This window comes from Heliangelus exortis, chromosome 1, assembly GCF_036169615.1.
Source record: "Heliangelus exortis chromosome 1, bHelExo1.hap1, whole genome shotgun sequence".
Lineage (NCBI taxonomy): Eukaryota > Metazoa > Chordata > Aves > Apodiformes > Trochilidae > Heliangelus > Heliangelus exortis.
Window position 1 is genome coordinate 62,692,425 of NC_092422.1, and position 27,934 is coordinate 62,720,358.

At 39.1% G+C, this 27,934-nt stretch overlaps 1 protein-coding gene across 22 annotated transcripts; it reads right to left on the minus strand.

Moving 5' to 3' along the window:
- Nucleotides 1-1,370: 1,370 nt before the first annotated feature.
- On the minus strand, nt 1,371-27,619 carry LOC139796743 (interleukin-1 receptor type 1-like). Of its 22 annotated transcripts, none has more exons than XM_071745085.1 (14): nt 27,508-27,604; nt 25,993-26,097; nt 22,650-22,733; nt 21,262-21,382; nt 20,670-20,693; nt 18,330-18,561; nt 16,616-16,805; nt 15,420-15,594; nt 14,152-14,217; nt 10,037-10,157; nt 7,630-7,817; nt 6,315-6,458; nt 5,116-5,280; nt 1,371-4,596 (listed from the first exon to the last, which is right to left on the minus strand). In XM_071745085.1, exons 4-14 carry the CDS (start codon nt 21,344-21,346, stop codon nt 4,220-4,222), a joined length of 1,767 nt encoding a protein of 588 aa, XP_071601186.1. In that variant the 5' UTR covers nt 21,347-21,382; nt 22,650-22,733; nt 25,993-26,097; nt 27,508-27,604; the 3' UTR covers nt 1,371-4,219. The 22 variants fall into 22 exon arrangements, with proteins under 22 accessions (XP_071601186.1, XP_071601218.1, XP_071601320.1 ...); XM_071745117.1 differs by lacking the exon at nt 22,650-22,733 and adding an exon at nt 26,664-26,908 and having other exon boundaries at nt 27,508-27,578; XM_071745219.1 differs by lacking the exon at nt 20,670-20,693 and adding an exon at nt 26,664-26,908 and having other exon boundaries at nt 7,630-7,775; nt 18,330-18,558; nt 22,474-22,733; nt 27,508-27,577.
- Between the last annotated feature and the right edge of the window lie 315 nt (nt 27,620-27,934).

Here is a 27,934-nt window from a genome sequence, read left to right on the forward strand (position 1 = left end):
CCAGTATTCCACTGAGGCAGAGCTTACAAATTACCTCTGCTATGCAGGATGCCTACACAACCCCCCTTTTCATTGTATGTATATCCAAAAACACATAATCAAAGAACCCTTTTTTTTATCTCTGCACACAAAGGGACTTCCAATAATTTGTGGAGAGTATGGAAAAGGTTTTCTAGTAAGAATAAGTCTAAACAATCAAGTACATCACTGGAATAGGTAAATTTATTATAACTTGCGGATGGAACAGATTGGTTAAGTGCTACCAAATTTAATTAAAATCATATGCCTGGGCTTTTTTGGGGAAAAGCAGCTCATTCTGTTCCCAAAAGGAATTTTATTCCCAAAAGGACTAGCATGGTCCTGATACATATTCTAGACTTCTGTAACTCTGTTGTCTTTTTTTCAGACACAGGTAAATAATCCAGCTGAAAATGAGTGCTTTCTGTAACATTAAGAAACACATTTGCAAACAGCTGGTTTACATTAGTTATTTTTCTAAGGGAGTTGCTGAAAAAAAAAATCCACAACACTGGAACTGTAAAAATATTTTTATTTATGCTGCTAGCCTAGGCAGAACAGAGATTGCTCAGGGAAGAAGAAAACATCCAGGTCTTCTGGGTGAATAAAGCAAATAGTTGAGTCTGAAAAGAGGGACTGAAAAATGAAGCACCAGTAGCTGACAGCTGATCTTGCTTGGTTACCACTCAGAGGTTACCAGGAAATGGGAGCTCCTTTAATCTATTAGAACAGAATTTTTTTCTGTAAGCTTTACAATAAGTACATGACCTTCTCTGGAATGAACATGAGGGCCTCTCAACCCTTCAAGTCCCACTGCTAAGGCTCTGGCTTTCTTGGTGCAAATTAGAAAGTCAGGGCTTTTCACAGAAGCCAAGCAGAGAAGGCTGCTTCTCTACTCTTGAGGAAAATCCCCTTTACATCTCTTCTCCTTGAAGTCTCCCTCCATTTGCCCCAGCTCTTGAGGAGCTGCTGTAGAAGGTTGCTCAGGGGGGCATTTCCAGGAACCTTGCTGGTGTGAGAGATGAAGGCAGGAGCCTTGGGGCTGCTTTAGCTTCCCCTCACTGTAAGGAGAGAACACAACAGAGCCAGAGCTCCAATTTGCCCAAGCATGGGGAGTAAGTAAGTGCTGATGTTGTGCCAAGACCAGGTTAATACAATGGCTCATGAAACCCCTTCCCACATACATTCAGCAGCCTGATAGAAGATCTAATAGGGCAGTCTTGTCAAAGACACTTCACACCAAGACTGCTGCTTGTTCTTGTTCATTCTCAGCATGCTTCAGTGGAGGCATGAAAAAACCAAACCAAGCCAAAACACAAAGGAATGCTGTAAGAAAAAAAAACACAAAGGAATACTGTAAGAAAAAAAATGTAGTGCCTTTATTGAATCTTAAAAATGGACTTTTCTTCAAAGTGTCTTTACAAAACAAAAACTTTAGCATTAGTTGCATAAATATATCAAAAGGAACAAATATATTTTTTAAAAAAACAAGTCTTTTGGCTCAGTAAAATAACTTTCCTACCCTAAAGATAGGGATTAACATGTAGCAGTTTGTCATTCAGTCTATTCCAGACAGCATAAATAATTCAGGAGGCCCAAGGCTGCTGGAACTCTTTTGGTTGGCCTGCAAGTTGTCAAGGTGGAAGCACAAAGTCAGTATGGTACCTTAGTCCTCAGAATACAACTACAGTACTTCCAGTGTTTAGTCTTCACATTTGATATAGGGATCTTCTTATCTGACTGAGCCATACAGCTTCTGTTCCACTAAATTCTTCAATGGATATGAACAACTGGCCTTGCTCAGATGGACATCAGTAACTTCAGATGATCTCCAGACTCTTCTATCCTACAAGGGGCTGTCACTAAACACCCATCAGATTTCAAAGCAGACTGGGTGCACGTGACTTCATTATCAGGACTGTGCCTCCCCTGACACTTCTGTCTTGACTAAAACAGAGCATGAAAACAGAACATAAACACATGTGTTGGCTTATACATACATGAAATTTATCAGTAGAACATTCCAGTACCACAGCCGTTTGAAATAGTCTGATGTTTCAAATGCACTTCCTTCCCTCCTATCCTGAAGTGAAGAGATTCTTAATCCATTCTGATGAGACAGATCAGACACCTACTCAGCTCCCAAAGCTCAGAAGGAACTGCCTCTCAGAAGCTGAGTTTCAAATCAAATACACTGCAGTGACCAAAGCACATTAGGTGGGAAACTATTTCCACTGGTTTTATCACTGATCAGGCAGAACACAAGGGTCACACCATCACTTGTTCACTGGGCATTTCTTCTGTGGGATGGCACCTCACAGTATCAGTTTAATTTGGATGAGGATTGAGGCATAAGAAGAAAAATGCTTGAACCACAGAAGAAGAAAAAGCCAAAAGTGCAGCATCAAAATGAGTAAACTGATTCTGAAGAATGCAGAACATTAATTTTTTTCAGATGTAAAAGTATAGATATCAAAGGACCAACCTGAAGGGAAAATTTCTGCTTAATACTGTTAACAGCAGCCTTCATGAAAAATGATGAGGTTTGTTGCTTGTTACAAGATAAAAGAGCTGCATGGGAAGAGACAGGATGGAGTATGAATGGGCGCAGAACAAAAGGTGCTGCAAAAAAGAAGGTAGGACAAAAATAGGAAGCAAGCAGCAGTTAAGGGTAATAAGAGTCAAATCCTGAAGTTTCCATATACAGTTACATCTCATAACTTACAGATTTCAAGCACAGGCAATCTAGCTCTCACATCTCCTGCTTCTATAAAATTCATAGCTATAAATATGGCAATTTTAGTTTTTGAAATCAAATCAGTTCCCTCCCCCCAAAAAAGAATTTAATCATTACAGTCTCTACCACTGCTTTTAAAGAGAAAGGATTCAACATGCACAGTAAGTTTTAAACTCCCTTCCAAAACAGCTGTACAGAAGCTGGGACTTCCATCTCAATTCATCCATCCCCAGACAAATGAAGAGGGAAAATCAAGTGCTACATGGGGTATCCCAGGGCATTTCTCTCTTGCTTGAAGCAGTATTGGGCATCAATGGTATTTTAGCTGTTTTCTGAATGTACCCTGAGTTAACCAGCATGCCTTCAGCAACCTTTTTCTTCTTCTGTTGCACTCTGAAGCCAGGAACTAGATAAACTCACTGACCTAGGATAAAACTATCCCAAGGAAAAAAATGATCTGCCATATCAGTCTGTTCAGTCAGGTTTGGCTCTCAAAGCTGACATTCTAGGGCCAACACCCTGGCTGGGAACAGGAGGGCAGGCCTGCTCTCCTTGAGCAACAGTGACCCAAGAGAAATATGTGCCCTGAAGCCCCTTGATTTGGTCTTTAAAGCATGGGAGATGAAGCCAACCATCCCATACACCTGATGGGAGAGATCATGTCATCAGCTAGTTGTTCCACCTGGGTAGTAAGAACAAATATATTAAGGTGCTGAACTGAAAAAAAAAAAAAAATCCTCTGGAGATTTTTTTTTTTTTAATTCAGTGCAGTATAACAATATTTTTATGCTGTCTGCATGGGACAAGTGCCTAAAAATTGTAGAGTTCTTTAAAATGTAAAAAAGATCAGGGAAGGCTATTTATGCTGTGTCAGGTTCCATAGCACTTTGGGGGGCTGACATTGTCTCTTACCTTTTTTTTGGGGGGGGGGTGATAACACACAGTGAAGTAAAAATGGAGATTTAACTTTCAGCAAACTGAACAAGGCAAATAACGACTTGTAACAAAAAAAAGTTGTGTAATTTCAGTGAAAAAAATTAAAACAATAACATTCACTGGCATCAACCATGCCCCTTATAAAGCATCACAATTGTAATTAATATGGTTCCCTTCATATTCAACCTTTAATTGGAAAAATAAACCACCAACTTTTCTGGGTTTGGTAGTTTTTCACCCCTTCCATTTTTACAAATGAAAAATTTTCATTAAATCACAGTGCAATTCTTGGAAAAGGTATCATGTAGTTCCTACATGGTTTTGGTGTCACAGTGAAGCTGACAATATTACAAGGTGTTGATCTGGCCAGAAGGAGGACTTCACAGCTGTAGACAAAGCTGCAGAACCTTTGATCCAGAAAATTTGGATGATATTGTCTGCACAGAACAGACACGTGCGGCCTTCAGTCAATCCATCACCAAGTAATTCAGGTCACAGAGTCGATGAGTGTAATTTTTCTGTTGTTGTTTAGGGAGAATTCAAGTCTCTTGGTAACAAATGCAGCTGTGATGAAGGTGCATTTTTTCTGGGTGGCATGTGGTAGCGCACTTCTTTCCAGAATCTGGTGCTTGCTGAGTGAGACCTTTCCGAGAAGTCCCCTTTCCATCGGATAGCTCCATGCTTTTGCTTAATGTATTTGATGGCTTCAGGCATGTCTGCATAATCTTGTATTTTTTCAAGTTCAATGAGAATTACTTTAATGCCATCTTGGATAAGAGCATTGTACATGGCTAGATGCTTTTCTGACACATCTTCCGTAACACTGTAACAGGAGGGTTCTGGTACTAAAACTACTATCACTCTTCTACTTTGACGGATTTTTTCGTCAGCAGTGCTGATCACAGCTGTAAAGGAGAAGGTTGTACAAAATTAAGGCTGTTTGTTTCTTTTTTTTTTTTTTTTTTTTTTTTTTGTTACCAACATGCTACAGCTGCTTCATTCATTCTTTGATATTTGAGGCAAGACACTTCACTTGACAGAAAGGGACAGTATAAGAACATGCAAGCAGTTATATTGGCTTAGTCAACAAGCAGATAATTAGCCAATGCAAAGCAACCTGACCCCATCAGACTGCAGGTCTATATTCTTGTTTTGCATAAACAGAGAAGAGCTCTCATCCTCCTTCCATCTCCAGATGCCTAGGCTAGCAAGGAACTGAAAAAACATAGAAGAGCTCAGTAAGGACAAGGGAAAGGCTGAGGTAAGCAGACTTCATAGGAGAAAACCAGTGCTGTATTTCTCACTGTCCAGAGAACAGGAAAACCACAGCTCATTCAATAGTGGGAGATATTTAGAATCACATCTGATTGATCGCCTGTATTTACAGATGCCAATGAGAAAACTCAAGTGCAATTTGAGCTCACCTTCTCCTGGTAAATCATCTCTTCCAAAAATGAAGAGGTTATAACCACACTGCCTTTCTAAGACCTCTGGCAGTATCTTCAGAGCAAAAATATCTGATGAATACAAGCCTCTCTCTCTGTTCCTTGGATACAGAATGTAAGCATCATAGATTTTCCCATCTGAAACTAAAGAGTGAGCAACAGGAGCAATATCAAAATTCATTCTGAAGACAAATGCAAGCAAGCAAGCAAACAACCTCTAACCCCTGCTTTTTCCCCACTTGAATCATTATTTTAGGTCCTAAGCCTACTATTATCTAAACATGTATAATTATAGTAGGCATGAAATATTTGTAGAATTACACCATTAATAATTCAGCATGCTGGATCAGAGGAGGCAAGAGAGAGGTGCAAAATTAAGTAGGCTTTAATATTCTTTTAACTGTAAATAAAAAGAAGTTATTACTGAATTACCTGGTTCCTGTAATACAATTGAACACCTAAAATTTCAGCTGTCATGTAACTCACAGATCATTTTTGTAACCCAGAGTTTCAAAACATAGCATTCACTTAGACATGAAGACAAAACCAAAGTATCAGGCAAATTTTAAGGTCTGAATTTTTAGATATTTTTGGAATGAACTTCTTTGAAAGAGCAAATTTTAAAGGTTTCAAATAAACCTAACAGAACCTCAATACCTCTAGAAGATATTTGCTGTTTCTCTAACCATGTACCTCCTCTCAGCTGTTTGGAAATGACCCTTACTTCAGCATGCTCTCATAGACAGCACATCTATCAACATTCTTCTGAATGCCAAGAATTTACAAAAACTAAAATAATCAGAACTGCCTTCAAATATAAAACAAAAGAAAGTGACATTTGTCCAGGTTTGACCATGGAAAATGAAAAATACCCAACAATTCACTGTAATACTACTTTCTGTAAGAACAGTCATTAAAAGAAATCTAAATAACTGCTGTCAGAACAACATTCAAACCACTAAAGTAGATCTTGAGGGAAAAGAATGATAGTAATGAGTTCCTGGACAGCTGCTGATTTTCCCTCTGTATATACTTTTGTTATACAAACTAATTCTAAAAATATACTATCCTTATAAAAATCCCAAGGAAAACCAATTGCACTCCATGACCTTTACTCACTTCTTTGCAAGGGAATGTGAAGGCTGATGACAACACATAGCACTGTTATACAAACATACCTTTTTTACCCAGGAAACGATGGCAGGAGTCCCAGTACCAGAGCACAATATCAATTTTGAAGATCTTGTAGATAAAGAGAATCAAAAATACTAAAGATACCAAGGAAACTCCTCCTCCAATTAGGTAACCCTGAATGTTCTGAGCTGGAGTAGGGTAGAATAAGGAGAGAGAAAAAACCAAAACCCAGTCATACACTAGAACCAGAGAAAAACAAAAAAATGCTTAAAATCATTTAGCCGTTAATATATTTAATTTTTAAAAAGGAATGAATAGGACTGAAAGTTTTTCATGCATGCTTTCTGTAAATGCTGTTATTTGACAAGCCTACTTTTATCTTTCAGAGACAAGGTACTTTAACAATATGACAAATGAGGCTACTTCTCAACTGGAACTCCAAAACACTGACACATTCCAGTGCAGCAGCACAGTGATAATTCTTTTACAAAGGTTTATCAGTCAGAAAGCAAGAAGTCAGAAGTGGGGAGGTAATTTCATGAACAAGCTATTCTCCCCAGATAAACCAGCTCCACAGCCTTTTCAAAGATCTGCCATTGAACCCAATCATTTGTTGCCCTTAGCAGACCTGTTGTCCCCTTCACAAATGGCATTTTTTTAGTTCATGCGTATAAGACGATTTCTGAGATTAAATCCTGACTTGACAATCTTTATGCAAAACTTAGTTAAGCTACAAACGAGAGCTCAGATCCACTTTCAGTCAATTATTTGTTTACAGTGTGGCCAGTTAAAGGTAAGTTTGAGAACATTTGGCAAATGATTGTCTCACAGCTGAGAAAGCCCAACACAAGCTCAATAGACCAGAGGCCCTCCTGCAGCTAACTTTATTAAAAATGGATACTTCTCTGGTGATGTGCTTAAATAAAAATAATTTTAAATACAAAGAATTTAATTTCAGTGGCCTTGCATTTGAGTTTCTAAAGCTCACTTCACCTTCAAGTTCATTTGTTGAAATGAAAATTCCATGCTAGCCAGCAGTATCTGAGCACAAGGCTGGGGTCTCTAGTAAGAGGCAAGCACAGTATTCCACTAATGTCTCATACCTGCCTCAATTAAATTGCAGTCTTTCATTAATGCTTCCTAGAACACTGAATGAGAGAACACCAAGCAATTTAAAAGTGCTATTTTCTTTAATTTTGTTAACGATGAGAAAAATTCACAAAGAAAGGTATTATTGAGCTGCACGGCCAAGTTTGCACAAGGGTACATCAGGCAGTTTTAGTTTTAAGCAGAATGTTGTCAAACTAACAGAGAAGCAAGCACCATTGAGCACTAGTTCATCAAGATGAGATTTCTTACCTGGGCGTTCCAATTTGATGTAGGCTGTAAAATGTTGAGAGCCATATGTAAAGTGACAGAAAAATTTATGAGCGTAATCCTTTACTTCCACTTTGGAAATGTTAAATTTTGTTCCAGACACAGCAACTCCATGAGGCATCCCCTTTCTGTCATTGAAAAAAGGTAAAAACGAAATGTCTGTAAAGAAACTGAAATATCAGTGCTTAATATGGGACAGATTAATTTATCCAGAAACACAAGAATGTGCATTTTTTTACTTCTATAAACCTAAGAACCAGTGAAGCACAGTAAATATCACCATGACAAATGGCTTCACAACCAGAGGTGACTTAGCATTTTCCATACCCATCTAGTTGTTGGGGTTTTTTTGCCAGGTGAGACAGTTTTGCATCATCTGCAAAACTGTTCAAAGGGATGTCTGATCCATCAGAGGGTCACACTGCCATCCAGGGCAACCCTGACAAGCTGGAGATTTGGACTGACAGGAAACTCATTAAGTCCAAAACAAAATGTAAATCCCACACCTGAGGGGGAATAACCAGTCCCCAGGCATCCTGGACTGCATTAAGAGTGCTGCCAGAGAGAAAGAGGAGAGAGATGATCCTTCCCCTCTACACAGCACTGGTGAAGTCCCACCTGGAGTACTGGGGCCAGTTCTGGGCTCCCCAGTACAAGGGATGTACGGATTCACTGGAGAAAGCCCAGCGCTGGGCCACGGAAATGATTAAAGGATTGAAGCATCTGTCCTATGGGAGAGCAGGGACTGCTTAGCCTGGGGAAAGTCTCCTCTTAGGAGTGAGGAGTGGATCTTAGCAATGTGTGTAAATACCTAATAGGAAGGAGTGGAAAAGAGGGAGCCAGGCTCTTTTCAGTAGTGCCTACTGACAGTGCAAGAGGCAATGAGCACAAACTGAAATGCTTTCCCATCCAAAATTCCATCTGAACTTTTATTTTTTTTACTGTCAGAGTGGTCAAACACTGGAAAAGGTTGCTCAGAGAAGTTGTGAAGCCTCCACCTCTGTAGATATTCAAAACCCAACTGGACACCAGCTTGAACAACCTGTTCTATCTGACTCTGCTTATCAGATGGGTTGGACTAGACAATCCCAAGAGGTCACTTCCAACCTAAGCAAGTCTTCGAATAAAAGATTCTTCAACCCAGTAAAATAACCAGTAATAAAAGTGCCAAGAGAAAAATCATCCAGGATTTTTTTATACTGATAATAAAGCACAAACCTTTCCAAGAAGGCTAAAAGACTCTTTAAACCCAACAATGTCCACAATCAATGGTGCCAATCAACTTGGGAAATAATGCTGAACAAAATTCACAAAATCTGAGTGACCTTATTGTCAAATGACAACAAACATGGTGATGCTGCCTTTATCTATTGCCACAGGAGGCTTGGAGATACAATATTCTATTCTGCTAGATACCATCCTGCTCTAAAGCAGATTTGTAAGTATAAGGTGGGAAGGGCAGCAGTAGGAAGGAGGAAAAAAAAACAAAACATTTTGCTGAACATCCTGAAGAACCAGTTTCTATTACACATGCAACTTCCAGCAACTTCTGTCATGGAATGCCAATACTAACCTCAGTGTTGCAACACATTCAGATTTGCTCACATCAGTTTTATCTTGCCTCCCAGCAGAAGAAAGTGTTATCTCCTAGGTGTAAGCCCTCAAGACCATAATCTTAAATCACACCTACAGTGTGCTTTGCTACTAACAAAGGCTCCACAAATTTAATTACTAAGAAATTGCTACTATTTTTTGAAATGAAACATTATTACTGCAATTATATTAATTTCTCTGACACTGGATAAATGACTTTGAACTAAAATTCTAACTGGAACTTGCACAGGATGTTTTGCACATCTCCATCTCTGTCACAGGAAAATTATCAGGCAGGGTAGCAATTAGAAATGGAGATTCCAAGCAAGCAAAAAAACTTGAATTGCTTTAAGTTAAATACATTGAATGATTTTCAGGAAGATGTTTAATAGCAGCACTGTGCTTGTTCCAGAAGCAGCTCCTTCACAATTAAGTGAGGTGACTTTTTGTCATGTAACAATCTTTCCTACCCATATTAATTATAGAGGACAGCTTTAATTAATTAGTAAAAAGGATTGCATCAGAACAAACACAAATGTAAGCCTTACAAAATTATGTTTCACAACAGCGTTATATAAACCTACATGATTGCTTCATTACAGTGTCAGATACATCAGCATTTATAAAATATTGTTTTTCTAAACTAAGCAATAAGAATTTAATGTACTTGCTGCAGACCTTTAATCAGTCTTTAAGTGACTAGTAACATTTGATTAGTAGTCAACTTTAGGGTGAATTCACTGCAAAATACATTACTTAGGAATGCACTTAAAATTCACTGTAAAAGGATACTTACTCATAAAACTGTTCTCTGTAGGTAGTATCAAAGCTATCAACATCTTCATCATTAACTTGCCAGAATGGAATCAAGCCATTTATGCCACTTGATATATTACATTCCATAACTACATGAGAGCCTACCAAAAAAAAAATTTAAAAAAATTGCAATTGAGGGTGTTGTAACAGAAGCAGGATCAAGTGACTGTGGAACAGCTGGGAAAAGGAAGGACTTAAGGAAAAAAACAAAACCCAAAAGAATAACCCAACCAAAAAAACCCACTTACCTTAGGAAAAGGAGAGTACTTAAAACTCATCCATATGTAACCCTCACCTGGGCGTCTCTGATCTGGATAGGAATTCCACCCTAAATGTAGGTGTCTAAACATTAGGAATTCCACCTTAAATGTAGGTGTCTAAATGTTTATGTCTACATGTGAGCTAGATGTCTAAGTTAGTAACAGAGCTCTGCCTTGCTGCAGTCCACTCACAGTAGACACCTGGACCTTATCAAGGGACCAATGGGTCTCCAGACTCCACTGACTCCACAGAAAGATCTCCAGGGCTCAGATCAGTTGCATCCACACAGTATGGTGACATTTGAGATGCTCTCCAGCATCCCAAGCATCAGTATGGGGCTGGCAGGTAGGACTGCAGATCTTCAGCAAATGTGCACTGATAAGAGTAGCCAGAGCACACAAAACAGCAGGAGACATCTCTGTGGAGGCAACTGAATTGAATGCTCATTGATAACAGCATGAATTCATACTTATGAATCCTTATATGCAGATGCCCATGTGTAGACAACCACACCCTGAAGCTGCATCTTCTCCTTAGTGAGCACACTTATCTTTACTCCAGATCAGAATCCTTTGGCCAACACTGTCCCCTGGCAGGGTTCCTGAATACTCTTACACTCTGCTCACCTGTCACTCATCTCCTTTGCCACCAGACAGTCCACCTTTGCCACCAAGAGTTCAGACCTTACAGAATACCTCAGTATTAAGCAAACAAGCCAAGTTGCAGAATATATTTCTTGCCAATGTACCTCAGAGAGCTCCATTTACAGGAAGGGAAGCGGTTTTGTTCGAGTCCTTTCCTTCTGTATTTTACCCATGGAATTTATGGTTTGGCAGGAGAAGGTGGGCTCTCAGTTCACCTATGTAAAGGTCTCAGTGTTTCACTTCCTAGAACCACATCAGATCTACATGCTTCCACCAAGGGACAGTCTATCAAAAGTATGGAATAAACCTTTAGCTCACATTCAAAGCAGTTAATTGAACAAGAGTTCACACAGAAATCCCAGATGGTCCCCAATCTCTTCCCTCATGTCCGTCACAAAATTAATCACAATTCATCACAATAATGAATTTTTCTAAAGATGGGGTTTAAAGTATTGCACAACTTGTTGAAAGGAAGAAAACTCCAGGTGTTCCATCCCTCCATATCCATACATTTATGAATGTACTGTCAAATGTCTACACAACCTTCTCCTGCTATTTCTCATTCAAAAGCACACAGGTGTTTCCATGCCCTTGCTGATGTTTTCAGGTTCTGACCCATAGCCAGGCATTTAACAGCAGCAAAGATTTTTTTTTCTTTTGCAGCATTTCATTAAAGATACTGGATAGAGAATTTTACTTTCACATGACAGCGCCCTTAAAAAAAAAAACCTCCCCCAAAAAACTTCACCAACTTCCTTCAAAGGGTTCCCCTGTAGTAGGGAACAGTTTGTAGTTTTCAGTAACCACAGTAAACCCACTTGGTGGGTGGAGGTTTTGTGCCTCATTTTAGCCTTAGATATGACTGCTTTCAAAATGTATGCAAGGCATCAAGGTCTGTGCATCTTAGTTGGTCTGAGGAATCCAGTAACACAGTAGCAACTTTCAATTAATGCAGTGCCCAAGCAGTGGCAAATATGGACTAAATGCTATTCTAAAAAAAAATTAAAAATAAAAAAAATAAATAAAAAGGTGGTCTAAACAAGCTGTCTTAAAACACATCTTAAGAGGCTAAGAGTCACAGGCAGCCCCTGGACTAATAACTGCTCATTTCTCCATTTTCTCAGCAAGTACTGCCAAGGATTAAGAGAATACTAGAGGATGTCTTCAGTACATTAAAGAGCATTTTATGGGCTCCTCCTTCTGAGTAGAGGCTGCACTGGTAATAATTTTTCTTATTTCAATGGGAAGTTATAACTAACTACCAGCCAAAACTGGGAATAAGATCTACATAATTTAATGGGCACGAGAAGAAGTACAGGGAAGCCCCACCATAATATTACTTCATTTTTCCACAGCTAAAATTAAAAAGGAAAAAGGAAGTTTGTACATAAAGATTAGGATTGTGTGAGGTAAAAAAAAAAAAAAGACTGTGGCAACTCTCCCTATTTGCATCTAAGATCTGGTGAAAAAAATTCCTTCTTGGCAGAAAAGCACAAATAAAGCTTTTCAGGCATATAATTGTAATGAAGCCAGGGAAGATGTAATGACCAGAAAAGAAGAGGCTGTAGAGACATTTCTGAAAATTTCCAACTGAATTAAATTACTACCTGAAGACTCCAGGACTGTGAGTCTATTAAATAACACTGTCTGTATCAGATCATTAACATTTCCACTGTCTAAAACAAAGTGTTCCTGTTTGGAAAAAAAAGACTTCTATTAAATTTCTTCATTATTCTGGTCAAAATCTGCTATCTTCACCAGAATCTGACAACTTCACAATGAGATGTCCTTCACAAGTTTGAGGTCACTAAGAAAAAACCCAACAAACTGCAAAAAAAACCTGAAACAAAACAAAACAAAACCACCAAACAAACCATTCCACAAAACCCACCAGTATTTCCATACTATTCACTTCAGTTTAATACCATATACTCAAAGTTAAAATTCGGTCAGACAAAACCTTTCATGTTATAAAAACATAAGAAGTCCCAACGTGAGAAAAGAACACCTGACCCACAAAGTATTTACCAGCTTGATGTCAGGAAAAAGCAGCAACAAAAGCAGGTTCACTGTTATGTATTCATACAGCATACATAACAGTGCACATTTCCTCAAAGCTTCGCTAATGACCTTATTGATAATAACCCTTCCTCAAAAGATTACAGGACAGGTTAGATCCTCTACTAGGAAATAAATGAATTAATTAATTAATTAATTAAATAAGCCAATCACACTTCTCCTCTCCAACTTCAGTTAATGACTTTTCTCAAATACTTTGCTTGAAACAATTCTCCTTGGTAAAAATTCAAGCAGCTCCAAAACTCATTATTCTGGGCTACAGCAGTAGACCACAACTCTGTCTGATCCATGGCACAATCTAAACATACATAAGTTTGTTTACAAAAAGACTTACACACCATATACTTGACCCATAGAATCACAGAATAATCAAGACTGGAAGGGACTTAGGGACTTTGAGGGGTCTCTAGTTCAATCTCCTGCTCAAAGCAGATCTTTATGCAGTCAGATCCCACAACATCCAAGCACTGAGGCTGCACAACCTCTCTGAGCAGCCTGCTGCACCACCTGGCTGTCCTCATTGGGATAAAGTTAATTCTTATATCCAGAAGTTCTTCTTTAAGACATTTCCAAGATAAACAATGCTTGGGATACCTCTCAACTAACAGTTGACTGCTTCACAAAAAAAAACCCCAAAACCAAAACACTATCTCGAACTTTTTAATACCCCAGAACAATGAGTAAAATCCACGTTGTGGAGAGGGAAGAGAGACAGGAAACAAAGAAGAAGCAAAAACTATTGAACTGGACAACTTGTAACCTTTTAAAAACGTTAATTATATGTAACTGCTTTTCCACAGATACTGGGGATATGTTGAGACATAGGTACTGAGAACTGGTACAGTTGACAGATGGCAATAACAAAAAAAAAAATTAATGCATCCCACCCCACACAGCTGGTCAAGACACTCCAACCTTTGGTACATAATTGTTTTGCTTGCAAATTAACTTCTGGGAATCACGTTCTACTAATTTTCTTCCAGACATAGTCCACATATCTACCTCCCAACCTTGCTGAAATCAGTGGAACTGTCAACATGTTACCTGAGAAAGACTACAAGCTTATTTGTTTTACTCAATGTTAGTGACTTCTTAAATAGTCACTACTTACCAAGTTCTACTTGAATTGTATTGTTCTTCGGATAAATAAATTCTGGTCTCATCTGCACTGGTCTTTCTAAGAGAAACAAACAGAAAAAGAAAATCTTCAGGAAAGAAGTTCTTTAACTGATAGTTTTACAATGGTTTTGCTGTATTGCTTGGTATTGTAGCTACACTCTTACTACCAGTTTCAAATTTACCACTGAAAATTTTAATAATATGTGACTTGTAAAAATACTTAAAGTATCTGTAAAAATTGTAAAAGTGTTTGCTGAGCTCTGTTAAAATAATTCTAGTTAGCTTCCGAGTTAACAGAAAGCTTACCTCAATTTTTTTTTAAAAGGTCATTCAGTAGCAGCTGATATAAAAGCAATGCAATAATAAAACTAAAACAAAACCCAAAAATACATGGAAAAGGGAGAGGAAGATCATTGCACCAATCTCCTGTATGAAGTGAAAATCTAAAAGTAAAAGATTAAACAAGCACACACTTCAACTGGGCTGGAATTGTATCATTCTGCACGATATACAGAAACAATGTTAACAACTCACTGTCCTTTTAGCATCTATTTTAAATCAGGATTTATACTTAATCTAGAACAAGATGGGCACTCTGCCTCCAGCCAACTTCTCTGACAGAACTACTATCATGGTACTGGGCAGGTCACCAGCAATGCTGCCTACAAACACAGTCACAACAATCAGTGACAGTACCGGGAGAGTGAGACAGCCAACTCTGCATCCCAGTAGATGGAGAAAAGCATAACCAAAAGCCAACAGTAAGCCAATCCTTTCCAGAGGAAATTTTATTAATCTTACAGCATTTGTACAGCTTGTCACATCTCCTCCCTTCCCTTTGAGATTCTAATGAACTTGATAAGCAAGTTTACAAACAGGGTCACAAGCTGGTGTTTTCTTGTGATGGTCTCAAACTTCCCTTTTTCAAAAAAATCAATTTCATGCAATGGTTCATTATTTTTTTTTGTAGCAAAAACAAACTCCTTCCACCCCAGTAACCACCACTTCCTTCTACTCCTCATTCCTGCCTCTGTACTTCTCATTTCCCAATGACAACTCTTCCTCAGAAAGAATGCTCAAAGGGTAGCCAGATGCCTCACTGTATTTTAATTTTACACTCAGAAGAAAAATTGTTCAAGAAGATTTGCAACTCTAATTTCACAGGGCTGAAAAGGACCAAATGGCTTAAATGGCTTATGACTGCACACAAATTTTTACAGCAGAGCCAAGAAGAGAATATAATCACCTCAATGCACTCACCTTTAACCTCTAGACTCATGGTTCGTGAAACATTATACTGTTTTCCCATGTAAGTGTAAACCATACGGCACGTGTAGTTTCCTCTGTCCTGTACACTTACATTGTGAATCAAGACAGCATTTTCACTCTCTGCCAAAACAAGTCGCTTGTCTTCAAGAAATCCAGGTTTACACTCCTAAATACATCAACAGTACCTGTGATTTAAGGGAACTAATAATCTGAGGGTTAAATGAAGTTACAGAACTCGACTGACTGTTAAAATACTTGCCAAATTGATTTTTCTGAAAGACAATGTTGGTTGTTATCCATGCAGTACTGTGCTCTCACATGACAACTAATGACATCTTGCTGCATTTGCACTTTCTTCAAAATCTCTGCAACCAAGCCTGTAAGTTTTCAAATGCTTGTGTTTTAGTTAACTGCCTTCCTTTAATAACTTGGCAGTTACCTCTCAGGTACAATAAAATTTATTAAGCATGTAGCAGAGCTTGAGACTATATATGCCTGCATTTGTTCCACTGCAATGGATGAGAGCTGCTGCAGCAGTGCCTCATGCTGTTGGGTGTATCACCATTTCCATGGCAACACAAATACAGTGAAAAACTTCCTTCTCTTCCCTGACCTACAAGCAATTTAGAATCACTTCATCTCAAAAGAATATGTAGAGGTGCAGCACCAAGGTTATTTTAAATGTACAGGTCTATGTACCTACTTTCATACCAGCATCAGAAATAAGACTTGAACCACTTTAGAATTTTGCCTTAACATGGACAAAATACAGATTGTTAAGATTGCACAGTCTGAGTATTTTAGCAGAATCAGGGCGAGGGGAATAATAACATAACAAATAGGACAAGCAAAATATTCTGCAAAACTGAAATAATTACACAGAATATTTAAGGAGACATACAAGTTTTAAAATTTTCTACATATAACATTCAAAGGATAAACTAGATTTTCACAAGCCAACAAACCAAAACATGTTTTTGACTGAAAAAACTTGCACTACAAAAATGGACAATTAGGTTTTTTAAATATGCCTCCTTACACCTCTTCAATGGAGTAACAAAAGAGATACCACACTCAAGATGTAGAGGAAATAAACCTTCTATTCCAAAAGCTCCTTTTCAGTTACTTGATAACACATTTTCAATAGAATATTTCCTCTTATATATCTGACATAAGATGCACAATACCTTATACCAGTATACTTCAGGCTGATCATTGTCTTCACCTTTAAAATACTCCAGATCAGGGCATATAATCTTTCCAGTATTTCTGCTCATCACTTTTTGTTCAAACTTCATTTTTCCATTAAAACACAAACCATTATCATTCTTAAAAACTGATAAATTTATAGTTTTTTTGTTAGAGTGGTTAAGGCTCCTGTAATGAGAACAGTAGACAAGTCAGGTCAATAACAAGAGGGTTCCTTGTTTATACTAAGTCAGGGAAGGACATCAGAATCTCTACCAGCCTGGCCTCTAACACCCCTGCTACAGCTCCTCTAGCTCTTGAAGACCAACCTCAGCTCCTCATCCCTTGTTCCACAGTGAGAGATGGGAATAAGCTCTGATTTTGTGTTGTGAGCAGAAGTGGGTCTGCTGTGGAAGCATCAGAGTGGAAGCCAGAATTTCTCAGAGCTGATGCTCTGGCATTTTCAGCACTCCAGGTGCCAACACACCAGTAGTGCAGGGTAACCCAAAGCCCTCAGTGTCAGACAGCCAGGAAAGGGGAGGTTCAACTCAGTGGTCCTTGCAGGGCCATATTAAGAAAATCAGACTGTAACCCTTGGCAGGAGAGCATCAGAGCTTTGGAATATCATCTACATTGGTATCAATGTGTAACCTCTTCACACCAAGAGCTCACAAGAACCCGTGGTACAGTAGCTGTTGCAGAAGAGAAGTGGCATTAGAAATCTGAAGCCTGTGCCAGAAGTAAAGGAATAATCTCTGTTTGTTGCTCAGCTCTTCACTTCTCAACGTTATACTAAGGCAGAATTTTTCAGTAGTGTGAACTGCAAGTTTCAACAGTCCTGGCTTCAGCTTCTATATACTGAGCCTTGACAAGATTCACAAGGCTGCACTGAGTGTTCTCAGTGCACTGTGGCAAGACCAGGGGGAAAAGAACTGTCACTGTGTGCCTTCCCAAAAATTTTCTGCTCAGCACACAGTGAATCTCAGACATTATAAGATTTGACCACTTTAAATGGTGAATTTTCGTGTCCAAGCTGTAAGTGTGGCAAGAGCTTTAAAGTACCAAAGAGGTGCAGATCTATACCTTTTTAATTCTTCTCTGTGCACTTAGATCTTTTGATCAATACTGGGGACTCATTAGTTTTGCTGTCTCTGAAGCTGTCTAGCACACTGCTTTGTTCTTCACACGTATTCTCATTTTTGACTAGTTACATTTGGTAATATCTTAAAATAAAAAAATGATTTTCTGCCTTTTCATTTGTATATTCCTAAAAGGCTTCCCCAAAAGTTGCTAAGCTCCCCAGAAAGCCTGTAGCATGGAATAATACTGCATGGCATGCAGTCTTCTCCTCTGAGAGCCTTCTTCCATTTAACCATGTCCAATAAATATCTTACTGTTCTTCTAATCTGCCAGTATCAAACAGCAATCTGAACTTAGAAAAAGCTGAAGCAGTTAAGGCTTTTCCCTGTGACCACACACTTCATCCACAACACACAACTCATGCAAACCACTGTCAACATTATCATCCTTTCAGACAGCCTTCTGTACAAACTACTTTTTTCACACATGTGAAAGAAAAAAGCAGCAAGCACACAAAAAACATGGTCAAAACAGTGCTTTTAAGTGGTCAAAGCCCTCTACCCAATCAGTTCTGTACGTCCAAGTCCCACCTAAGCATCAGCAACCCAGTTGTTTCCCTCCTCCCTTCCTTACCTTACTACACATTCATAAAGTCCAGAGTCTTCCAGCATTGCAGGAATAAACCAAAGCAAGCCCTCACGCTGATGGATCCTAGCATCTCTCTCTGTGGTTATTGGTGTAGCACTACCATTTTTGTACCATGTCAGATTGTCAGGGGGAAGCACTGGCAGTGTATGTACTGGGCAACTAATAGCTGTAGGCTCTCCAACAAGCACAAAGTAATCACAAATAATGCATTCTTCTGTTTAAAAAAAAAAAAAGAAAAAAATAAATGTTTTAAGCAACACAGAATTAGAAAATAGACTTCTTGTAACAATTTATTAAAAAAATTGAGACTAAAACTTTTTGTAGCAATTTACCATTAAAACAGTATGAGACTACCATTTTTTCTTTGTTCTTCTGATTAAGGACCTAAAGAACCCACTTTAGAAAGCTTCAGCCACAACTCCCCTCTGTCAGGGTAGTCAGCTACAAGCATGGGTAAATCCTCAGTACAAACCAGGGTATAAGAAGATACATGGGATTCACCAGGCAACACAAGATTCACAAAACACCTGTCATGTCCTTGTTATTTGAGCATGTTAGTACTTTAGCAGAATTACCAGATTCTTGATGTAGATACTATCTATGAAAAGCATAGTTCAAACCATATTAGTGCAGAGCTCCTCTCAGTACTCCACTCATTATGACTGGGGGGCCAAAAAACAAATTAGGAAAAAAAAAAGGGGAAACAAAAAAGGCAAAAATATTAAAAATAAAGAATAATATATATATATATGCATATCTGATCTGAAGCACGAGACATTATGGAATGAGATCAAGACCTCAACACAAAGAAGCCCATGAACCAATATGTCATAGTGTGAAGGAAATTTGGCCAGGTACAGTATCCAGATTAAATACCCTAGCCTATAATGTAGTATTTCCTTACTTCATTTGCAGTTTCTGCCATTTTTATCAAGAAAGTCCTTCAGATTATGAACATTACTCTTAATACAAAGAATTTTAAAAATAAGATTGTGTAATAAATTGACAAGATGCAATCAAGCAGTCCAGCAAGCAGTCTTCTTTAAAAAAAGGAAAAAGGAAGAAAAAGGAAGAAAAAGGAAGAAAAAGGAAGAAAAAGGAAGAAAAAGGAAGAAAAAGGAAGAAAAAGGAAGAAAAAGGAGGAAAAAGGAGGAAAAAGGAGGAAAAAGGAGGAAAAAGGAGGAAAAAGGAGGAAAAAGGAGGAAAAAGGAGGAAAAAGGAAAAAGGAAAAAGGAAAAAGGAAAAAGGAAAAAGGAAAAGGAAAAAGGAAAAAGGAAAAAGGAAAAGGAAAAAGGAAAAGGAAAAAGGAAAAGGAAAAAGGAAAAGGAAAAAGGAAAAAGGAAAAAGGAAAAAGGAAAAAGGAAAAAGGAAAAAGGAAAAAGGAAAAAGGAAAAAGGAAAGGAAAAGGAAAAGGAAAAGGAAAAGGAAAAGGAAAAGGAAAAGGAAAAGGAAAAGGAAAAGGAAAAGGAAAAGGAAAAGGAAAAGGAAAAGGAAAAGGAAAAGGAAAAGGAAAAGGAAAAGGAAAAGGAAAAGGAAAAGGAAAAGGAAAAGGAAAAGGAAAAGGAAAAGGAAAAGGAAAAGGAAAAGGAAAAGGAAAAGGAAAAGGAAAAGGAAAAGGAAAAGGAAAAGGAAAAGGAAAAGGAAAAGGAAAAGGAAAAGGAAAAGGAAAAGGAAAAGGAAAAGGAAAAGGAAAAGGAAAAGAAAAAGAAAAAGAAAAAGAAAAAGAAAAAGAAAAAGAAAAAGAAAAAGAAAAAGAAAAAGAAAAAGAAAAAGAAAAAGAAAAAGAAAAAGAAAAAGAAAAAGAAAAAGAAAAAGAAAAAGAAAAAGAAAAAGGAAAAGAAAAAGGAAAAGGAAAAGGAAAAGGAAAAGGAAAAGGAAAAGGAAAAGAAAAAGAAAAAGAAAAAGAAAAAGAAAAAGAAAAAGAAAAAGAAAAAGAAAAAGAAAAAGAAAAAGAAAAAGAAAAAGAAAAAGAAAAAGAAAAAGAAAAAGAAAAAGAAAAGAAAAAGAAAAAGAAAGAAAAGAAGTCAGAGAAAGAAGGACAAATATTACAAGAAATCATCAAGAATCCAAATCTGCAAGCTAAGACTACTTGGAGAATACCAGTTTAGCACAAACACAGCAGGCCATTTGGCTATAAAGCAGATTTTGAAAGCTTGCCTACTTTTGTATACATGTGCAACACTGAACTCCTATGAAACTGCAAAACATTTGACTGAACCAATTTTACAAATCTTACTGAATGACTGCATAAATATAAAGATAAGCTATTCAACTTAAAAGAAGTCTTAAGTAATCTTTCCAGTCCCATCACCTTCTTATCACTTAGTTTAAAGATTTCCAAGTAGGTGCCTGTGGAGTTTAAAGTGATTACATTAGTAATGCAATTAATTATTTAATTTAAAAGATATTAATACTATACTGCTTATGCCAAGAGCAGCAAGACAAGCATCATTAATTTATATAGGCCCAACTCACTGAAAATTTAGATCTGCCATTGAAAATATCACCAATTAATTGTAACGGAAAACTGAGCCCTAACACTTTCAGGACTAGAGCTACACCATGTCTCTTAAATAAGGCATTCAACAGGAAACTTTAAGTCAAGGAAGTTAATTCTTTTGTATTCTTCACAGGAAGAGTGAAGAGGCTAGTCAAAGCCTCAGTACCCTCAATTTATGTGGCTAGATATAAAAATATTTATGTCAACTTATGACCTCCATCCCTGATGAAACTTTAATCTGAGAAGAAGGACTCAGTGCATCTTCAATATGCTGAAGAAAAAAAAAAAACAAAACATCAAAACAAGCAAAAAAACCCCCACTATTTATTCTCAGTAGCTCTTTTCTACTAAATACAAACAACTCATCTCTTGCAGACTTTTTTAAAAATTGCAATTTCAACAATATATTCAACTTACCAGCACTGAACAGAGGCATCAGTAGAATGAGAAGACTGACGAACAAGAATACAGATGTCATCTTTTGCTGCAAAGAATTTTCCATTAGAGTGTTCAACCTTCACTGTCCTCTGCATTACTCCTTAAAAAAAAAAAAATAAAAAATCTGGAGAAGCATTTGCAATCTCGGGGAGGTAAAAAATGAGTTTGCTAATTTAGCCCCAGTCCTTAAGGATTTCAGCTACAGCAACTGGTGGCCTCCATAGAGGGCTGCTGATTTTTCAGTTTTCTGCTGGAATTTTTCCAAATTTCTACTGGCCTAACTCGTACATAAAGCATCATTTTCTTTTGCTAGAATAGTTAAGCAAAAAAAAAAAAAAAAAAAACAAAACGAAAAAACCCCTCAATTAAAAAAAAAAACAAACCTCAATTAAAAAAAAAAGGCAGCAAAACAACCCAAAACCCTAGAGCACAGACAAGTTATGGTAGCATACATCGATAGAGATCTAAGGTATACTGTATAATTTAGAAACCAAGATTGCTTAAGATACTTCAGTTCCACATGTTTGAGATACATAATCACAGAGATAGGAGGTTTTGTTCTCTGAACTGTTCTTTACACTTGAGGCAGCACTGCTTTTAGGAGCAGATGGAGCTGTAGTTCTTTGCAGGAGGATGAGCAAACATTAACTTCAGTGTGGTCTGGCAATTAAATTGGCTCCTAAAGTCAAATGCATGTGGAAACCACAGCCAAAGTGAACTGCTGTGGTGAGACACAAACCAAAATGGTCCAGAACTGTTGTTTCACTTAACACCTCAAGTCTTCTTTGCAGCTTTCTCCAATAAAGACATGACTGAACTGACACCCTGCACACAGCTTACATGAAACACCCCTACATCTTAACCATGTCCGGCTCTCCTCTCCTATGTGTCCACTTTTCCTTGGCAAGATGTCACCAGAGTCCTTCCCAAGCCTTCTACTGTCAGCCAGCTGGCAAACACTTAACCCTCTTCCCTTCAGACAGCTTTTTGTATGTAAAGGATTGCATTGTGCCATCTTGCCTTTCCTGACTATTTTGCTTTACAGTGAGAGAGAGCAGCGTGCAACCTGGCTACATTGCACTGCAAACCATTACCTGCACAGGTCCTGGTTAATATTTGCCTTCTACCCAACTAGAAATGCCTGGAAGAAGAGATGGAATTCCCTGAAAAACACACATGGCCTTGACTTACGGTTGAATCCAATGTAGTTCACTTTAGTGACAAATAAACCACATCAGCTCCTTCTTCTGAAACATTTTGTATGCAGAAGCGTAGCAGGGAGGGGCATGAAGTAGAGTTCAACACTTTAATGTAGCAGCCTCCAAATATGCTTCTTTTGGACAGTTTATCTGACAAAACATTCATACCATGGCCTTTACTCAGTTGCCTTGTGTGTGGTTTTCCTGTAACTTGCCAGTGAGCTGATCATTATTTTTGGAGCTTCAGTTTACCTGGAACAAGAGCAGAGGAGAAAAAGGGATTTTACAAAATACATCAGCATACACATACAAAATCAATTTTTCTACACACATCCTAAATGTAAAAGCAAGAGCATGCCTCTGCCCACACTAGAGGGGTAACTTAAAACAAAAGAGCTACAACAAAATTTGTGTTAAAAATTGGCCAAGAATTCTGGAAGTTTGACAAAAATAAGATAATGCTACACAGATGTCGAGCAAGCAACAATACCAGACCTGAGAAGCCACTTTGTAACACAGATTGAACCACTAAAAGATAAATACTTATATTTAGGGCAAAGTAAGAATAAATAATCCAACAGGTTAAGCTTTATATTTTGCAACCATTACTGGTTTGCAATACCAAGGGTAGATGTCTTCCTAATATTGTATGCTAAAGGCAACTTTTAAAGTTCTGTTCTTTCAAAATTCATGCACACACTCCCTTAAAAAAAAGGCAACAGTAAAAGGTTAACTCTGAGAAGAAGGGAGGAAGTGTCTTGCTTTTGTAGTTGCAATACCTCACAGTAAATAAAGCTTTTCTATTCTGGTCAGTATGGTTTCAAGTGACCACACAAGGTTTTTACACTTTTTCATATGGAGAATATACACAGAAAACACCACCTGAAACCCACAAGTGTGAAACAGCAAACTTTCTTTAAAAAGCAGATAGTTGTTTACATACCTAACAAGTTTAGTCTTGTAGTGCCTTCTATCCCAGTCTCAGCAATTTGAAATGCCCCTGTGATACAACCACAGAAGCTCAAATATCTCACATTAAGACAATAGCAATTTCACTGATGACACTGCCTACCTACATGGTAGTTTGGAAAACTGCTTCAGCTCAAAGTTGGCTGGGCTCAAAGGAAATAAAAAAAACCAAACCCAACAACAAACAAAACCTCACTCCACCAATCAATCATGTTTGTGGTTTGAGCTATTGAAAAGTTTGATTCCCAAGTTATTTTCCTACTATTTACTTTCCCACAGTTAAAATACAATTTATTACTGCTCCTAAAATTTCTAAAACTACCATCTTCAAAACAGAAATAGAAAACATGATGTCCCAGTATAGGTTGGGGGCTGACCTGCTGGAGAGCAGTGTAGGTGAAAGAGACCTGGGGGTCCTGGTAGACAAGAAGATGACCATGAGCCAGCAATGTGCCCTTGTGGCCAAGAAGGCCAATGGCATCCTGGGGTGCATTAGAAAGGGTGTGGTTAGTAGGTCGAGAGAGGTTCTCCTCCCCCTCTATTCTGCATTGGTGAGGCCACACCTGGAGTATTGTGTCCAGTTCTGGGCCCCTCAGTTCAAGAAGGACAGGGAAGTGCTTGAAAGAGTCCAGCGCAGAGCTACTGAGATGATTAAGGGAGTGGAACATCTCCCTTATGAGGAAAGGCTGAGGGAGCTGGGTCTCTTTAGTTTGGAGAAAAGGAGACTGAGGGGTGACCTCATCAATGTTTTCAAATATGTAAGGGGTGAGTGTCAGGGAGATGGAGTTAGGCTTTTCTCAGTGGTGACCAGTGATAGGACAAGGGGTAATGGGTGTAAATTGGAGCATAGGAGGTTCAAGTTGAATATCCGAAAAAATTTTTTTACTGTAAGGGTGACAGAGCCCTGGAACAGGCTGCCCAGGGGGGTTGTGGAGTCTCCTTCACTGGAGACATTCAAAACCTGCCTGGACACGTTCCTAGGCGATGTACTCTAGGGGGCCCTGCTCTGGCAGGGGGGGTTGGACTAGATGATCTTTCGAGGTCCCTTCCAACCTCTAGGATTCTATGATTCTATGATAATTTAAGATACTGACATTTTTCTCTTTACAGAATGTCTATCCTCACAGAACTTGCCCTTTTACTTGCCTTAGGCACAGTGCCAACTTTAAATACCATAGGAAGTGTTTTCAAGACATATTGGGTCGCTAAGTCTGTATGCAGTGGAATTAGAAAACTTCCTTCAGGAAGCTGTGCAAAAAACATAACTATTTTTTTTCCCAATTTGCTGTCTCCAATTTTAAAAATATTTTACTTGTAATTAATAATACATGGACATGACAGATCCTTGCAAAGGATCTGCCAATTGAATGAAAATTGCTAATTCAATGAAAAAAAATGTTCAAGACAGTAGCATAGAAAGAATCTAAACCCCTCAATTGTGTATCAGCATGTTGCTGTTAACTTAAGTGGCTTTCAATATTGATTATTGTCTATGGAGACTCATTACTGCAAGGAAAACCAACAGATCCTTAGCCTATGAGCCATAAAAAATATAGAAATAGTTATTCAAGAACAATTCATTATCACATCTGCAAGCAGAAATTAGTGTAGAGGCGTGAAGTATCCCAATTTAGTGTCATACCTGCATGAAAGAACTGCAGTAACTTTTTAAATAAAACCTTAATAAAATTCTATTGAAACAGGGCATGGGGATTAGAGAATCAAATCCATGTTTGCCCCTTGGCTCTGAAGTACAAACCCAAAAGCCAGATTCAACCCACCACAACTGATGCAGCTCACACCTTGCTCCTTGTGCTTACTCCTGTCAAACCACAACAGCAAAGCTAGATAATTTTAACAAGACTTTTTAAAACACTTTCCTGAGGTCTCAATTTTCCTCTCTAACATATATAGACAGCTCAGTATATAAACAAAATGCAGCTGAGCTTTCTATAGGAGCATATATTAATGCTGAGTCACACAAAAAGACACACGAGGACTTCCTAGAAGCAGACTGGGTTATCCACTGTGGTATTTTGACACTGAAGTGATGACCACAAACTTCAGCCTCTCCTTTCTAGACAATCCTGCAAGATACAGGACTACAGCAAGCTCATACCTGTAATGAAAGCCCACTAACTTTCTTTTGAAAGCAACTTTCTGTTGAAGCTACATCAAAATGAAGCCACAGATATTAAAGAGTATCCTTAGAGAGGTGGTTAAATGCAGCAGTCAAATCTTCATAAGCTAAATTCCAGTTCAGCTTTGAGACAAAGTATTAGCTGCTCTAAATCTAGCATCTGAACAAAAATGTTTGTTGCAGGTGCTGCCTTGTCTTTCACCAAAACACAGGAGAAGGAGAAAAGAAAAAACCCCACAACACAATATCTATAGCTCTACATAAGTTGCCACTGACTGATTTTAGCACAGGAAAGACCAACCCACCCACCCCCACCTCATGTAAAACTAGAGTTAATGAGACCATAAAAACCACCTGGAAAGAAGGACCCTTCTTGGTATTCAAATACATTGAAAACAGTACCTGCTTTCAGCATCGGGTGGAGGGAACTCATTTTGCAGTCAGCACTTGGAAGACTTTTCTATGTCATTTCAATTCCTCGTACCTGCCAACATAAAGTACAGCAGACTTTCATGCATTTCATGAAAGTCCAAAATAAGTTCTAGCTCTCCCACTAATATTTTCAAAGTACAGCTGAGACATTTAAAAGCACTAAAAGGTGAAGATGAAACTATACAGATCAAAAATACAATGATGCAAGGTATTAAAACCAGTAATACTTCCCATTAGAGGGGAAGTAATATTGCTTACCAAAAAAAGTAAATGGTTATTTCTCATTTAAGGAATAATCTGCATTATAAAACCATTTTTGTCCAAAAGTTGTATGCCAATCTCTTTCACAAGCTTTATGCCAAGCTTTTACAGCATTTCAATTTCACAATCTATAAGAAACAAATGTGTTCATTTAGCAACTCTAACCTCATTCTTTTAGGAATCCAAGCACACACTCAATCCAAGTCAAACAAGTACACAGTAGCCTAATTTATGAAGAAAGCAAAACAAAACACATACGGCCTTTTGCTCGACTGACTCCCTGATGAAAACTCTCCAAACTTAAGAACTGCAGCTGGAAACAAATCAGAACCTTGACTTTTCAAAATAGCTTTTAATGACTATAGCTCACTCCTTCCTACCCAGCTGTGACTCCACAGGCTGCTGAAGCCGAACACCATCCCAGATGCCACCGGCCCAGGTCCGAGGAGCTCCTGGTTTGCTGCAGCTATTTCTGCCGGCAACTTTTTCACCCAAAGCCTTGCCCTTGTCATCCCATAAAAAGGAGCCCCAGTTTGATCACGGTTGTGCAATAAATAGTTTCTGCCGTGTTTTACGGGGACAAGAAGATCTGCGCCAAGCTTTATCCCGCTTCCTGTTACAAGTACTGCAAAAAATGTGGCAGCGCTCAGCGTTTTTCATTTGTATACCGCGCTTCCTACCTGGGTTTCTGTAACACGGTGCGACACGAGGAAGCAGACATAAAGGCAAAAAAAACCCCAAACCAAAACAAAAAACAAACAAACAAAAAACCCCTACTTCCAAGGAAGCTATATGCTGTCAGAAGAGCCGGAAAACCGGCAGCCCTGCGCAGAGGGAGCGGGACTGTGCAGCCACACCGCCCATCAAAACAAACAGCCTCAAAACACGGCTGAAATTAACAGAAACCGAGGGGCTGGCTTGGTTTGTTTCGGGTTTTTGTTTAAGTTTGTGTTAGGTGTTTTTTTTTTTTTAGACCAGCAGCACTCGACTCTGCCTGCCGATCCCCTCTTCCCCCTCAGCCCACGCACACCCCACCGGACTGGGGACGCCGGGCTGGAGGGAGACCCCCTCGGAAAGGGAGAGGGACGCGGAACGACGGGAGACGCGGGGGGAAGGAAACCCCCACCCCGCTCCCGATCAGACACCCCCACCCACCGCCTCCCTTCCCCGTCACACCGAACCCCAGGAAGGCGCAAAACGAATAACCCCACAACCCCTCCTCACCTCTCCCCGCACACCGCCGTCCACCCCGACCCGCGGCAAATAGCGGGTGGGCGGTGGGAGGTGCAGACTCCGCCTCTCCCTTCACGGCTGCCACCTCCCCCGGACCGGACCGGTCCGCCCCGCCTTCTCTACCGAGTGGCCCGTGGCTCGCCGGTGGGTCCGTGGCTGGCTGAGTCGAGGTGCGCTGAGGTGGCTGTGGAGGTTCCAGCGAACCGGGCCCACTGGGCCGCCCCCAGGGTCTGCGAAAACCTGGCGCAGGCGAGCTGGGCGTGTGGTGGTCTCCTCCCGCTTTGGGCCATCTCCGCCGAAGTTCGAGCGAAGCCTGTTCTCCTTGGCAGCGACCCACTCGCTTCCCTCAGGCACACTGCCTGGGATCAGTTCCCCTCCAGGCTGTGATCCCGGGGCGGCCGAGTTGACTCCAGCGCTG

Bases quoted from the DNA above. Each gene is read 5' to 3' on its own strand.
- LOC139796743 (XM_071745142.1), bottom strand. From the start codon at position 21,346: ATGGAAAATTCTTTGCAGCAAAAGATGACATCTGTATTCTTGTTCGTC. The intron at 18,562-20,669 runs TAAGTGATAAGA...TTTTTTTTTAAA, and splicing joins CTACTTGGAAATCTTTAAAC to CAGAAGAATGCATTATTTGT. The intron at 4,597-5,115 runs GTGAGCTCAAAT...TCTCCTTTACAG, and splicing joins AGATGATTTACCAGGAGAAG to CTGTGATCAGCACTGCTGAC.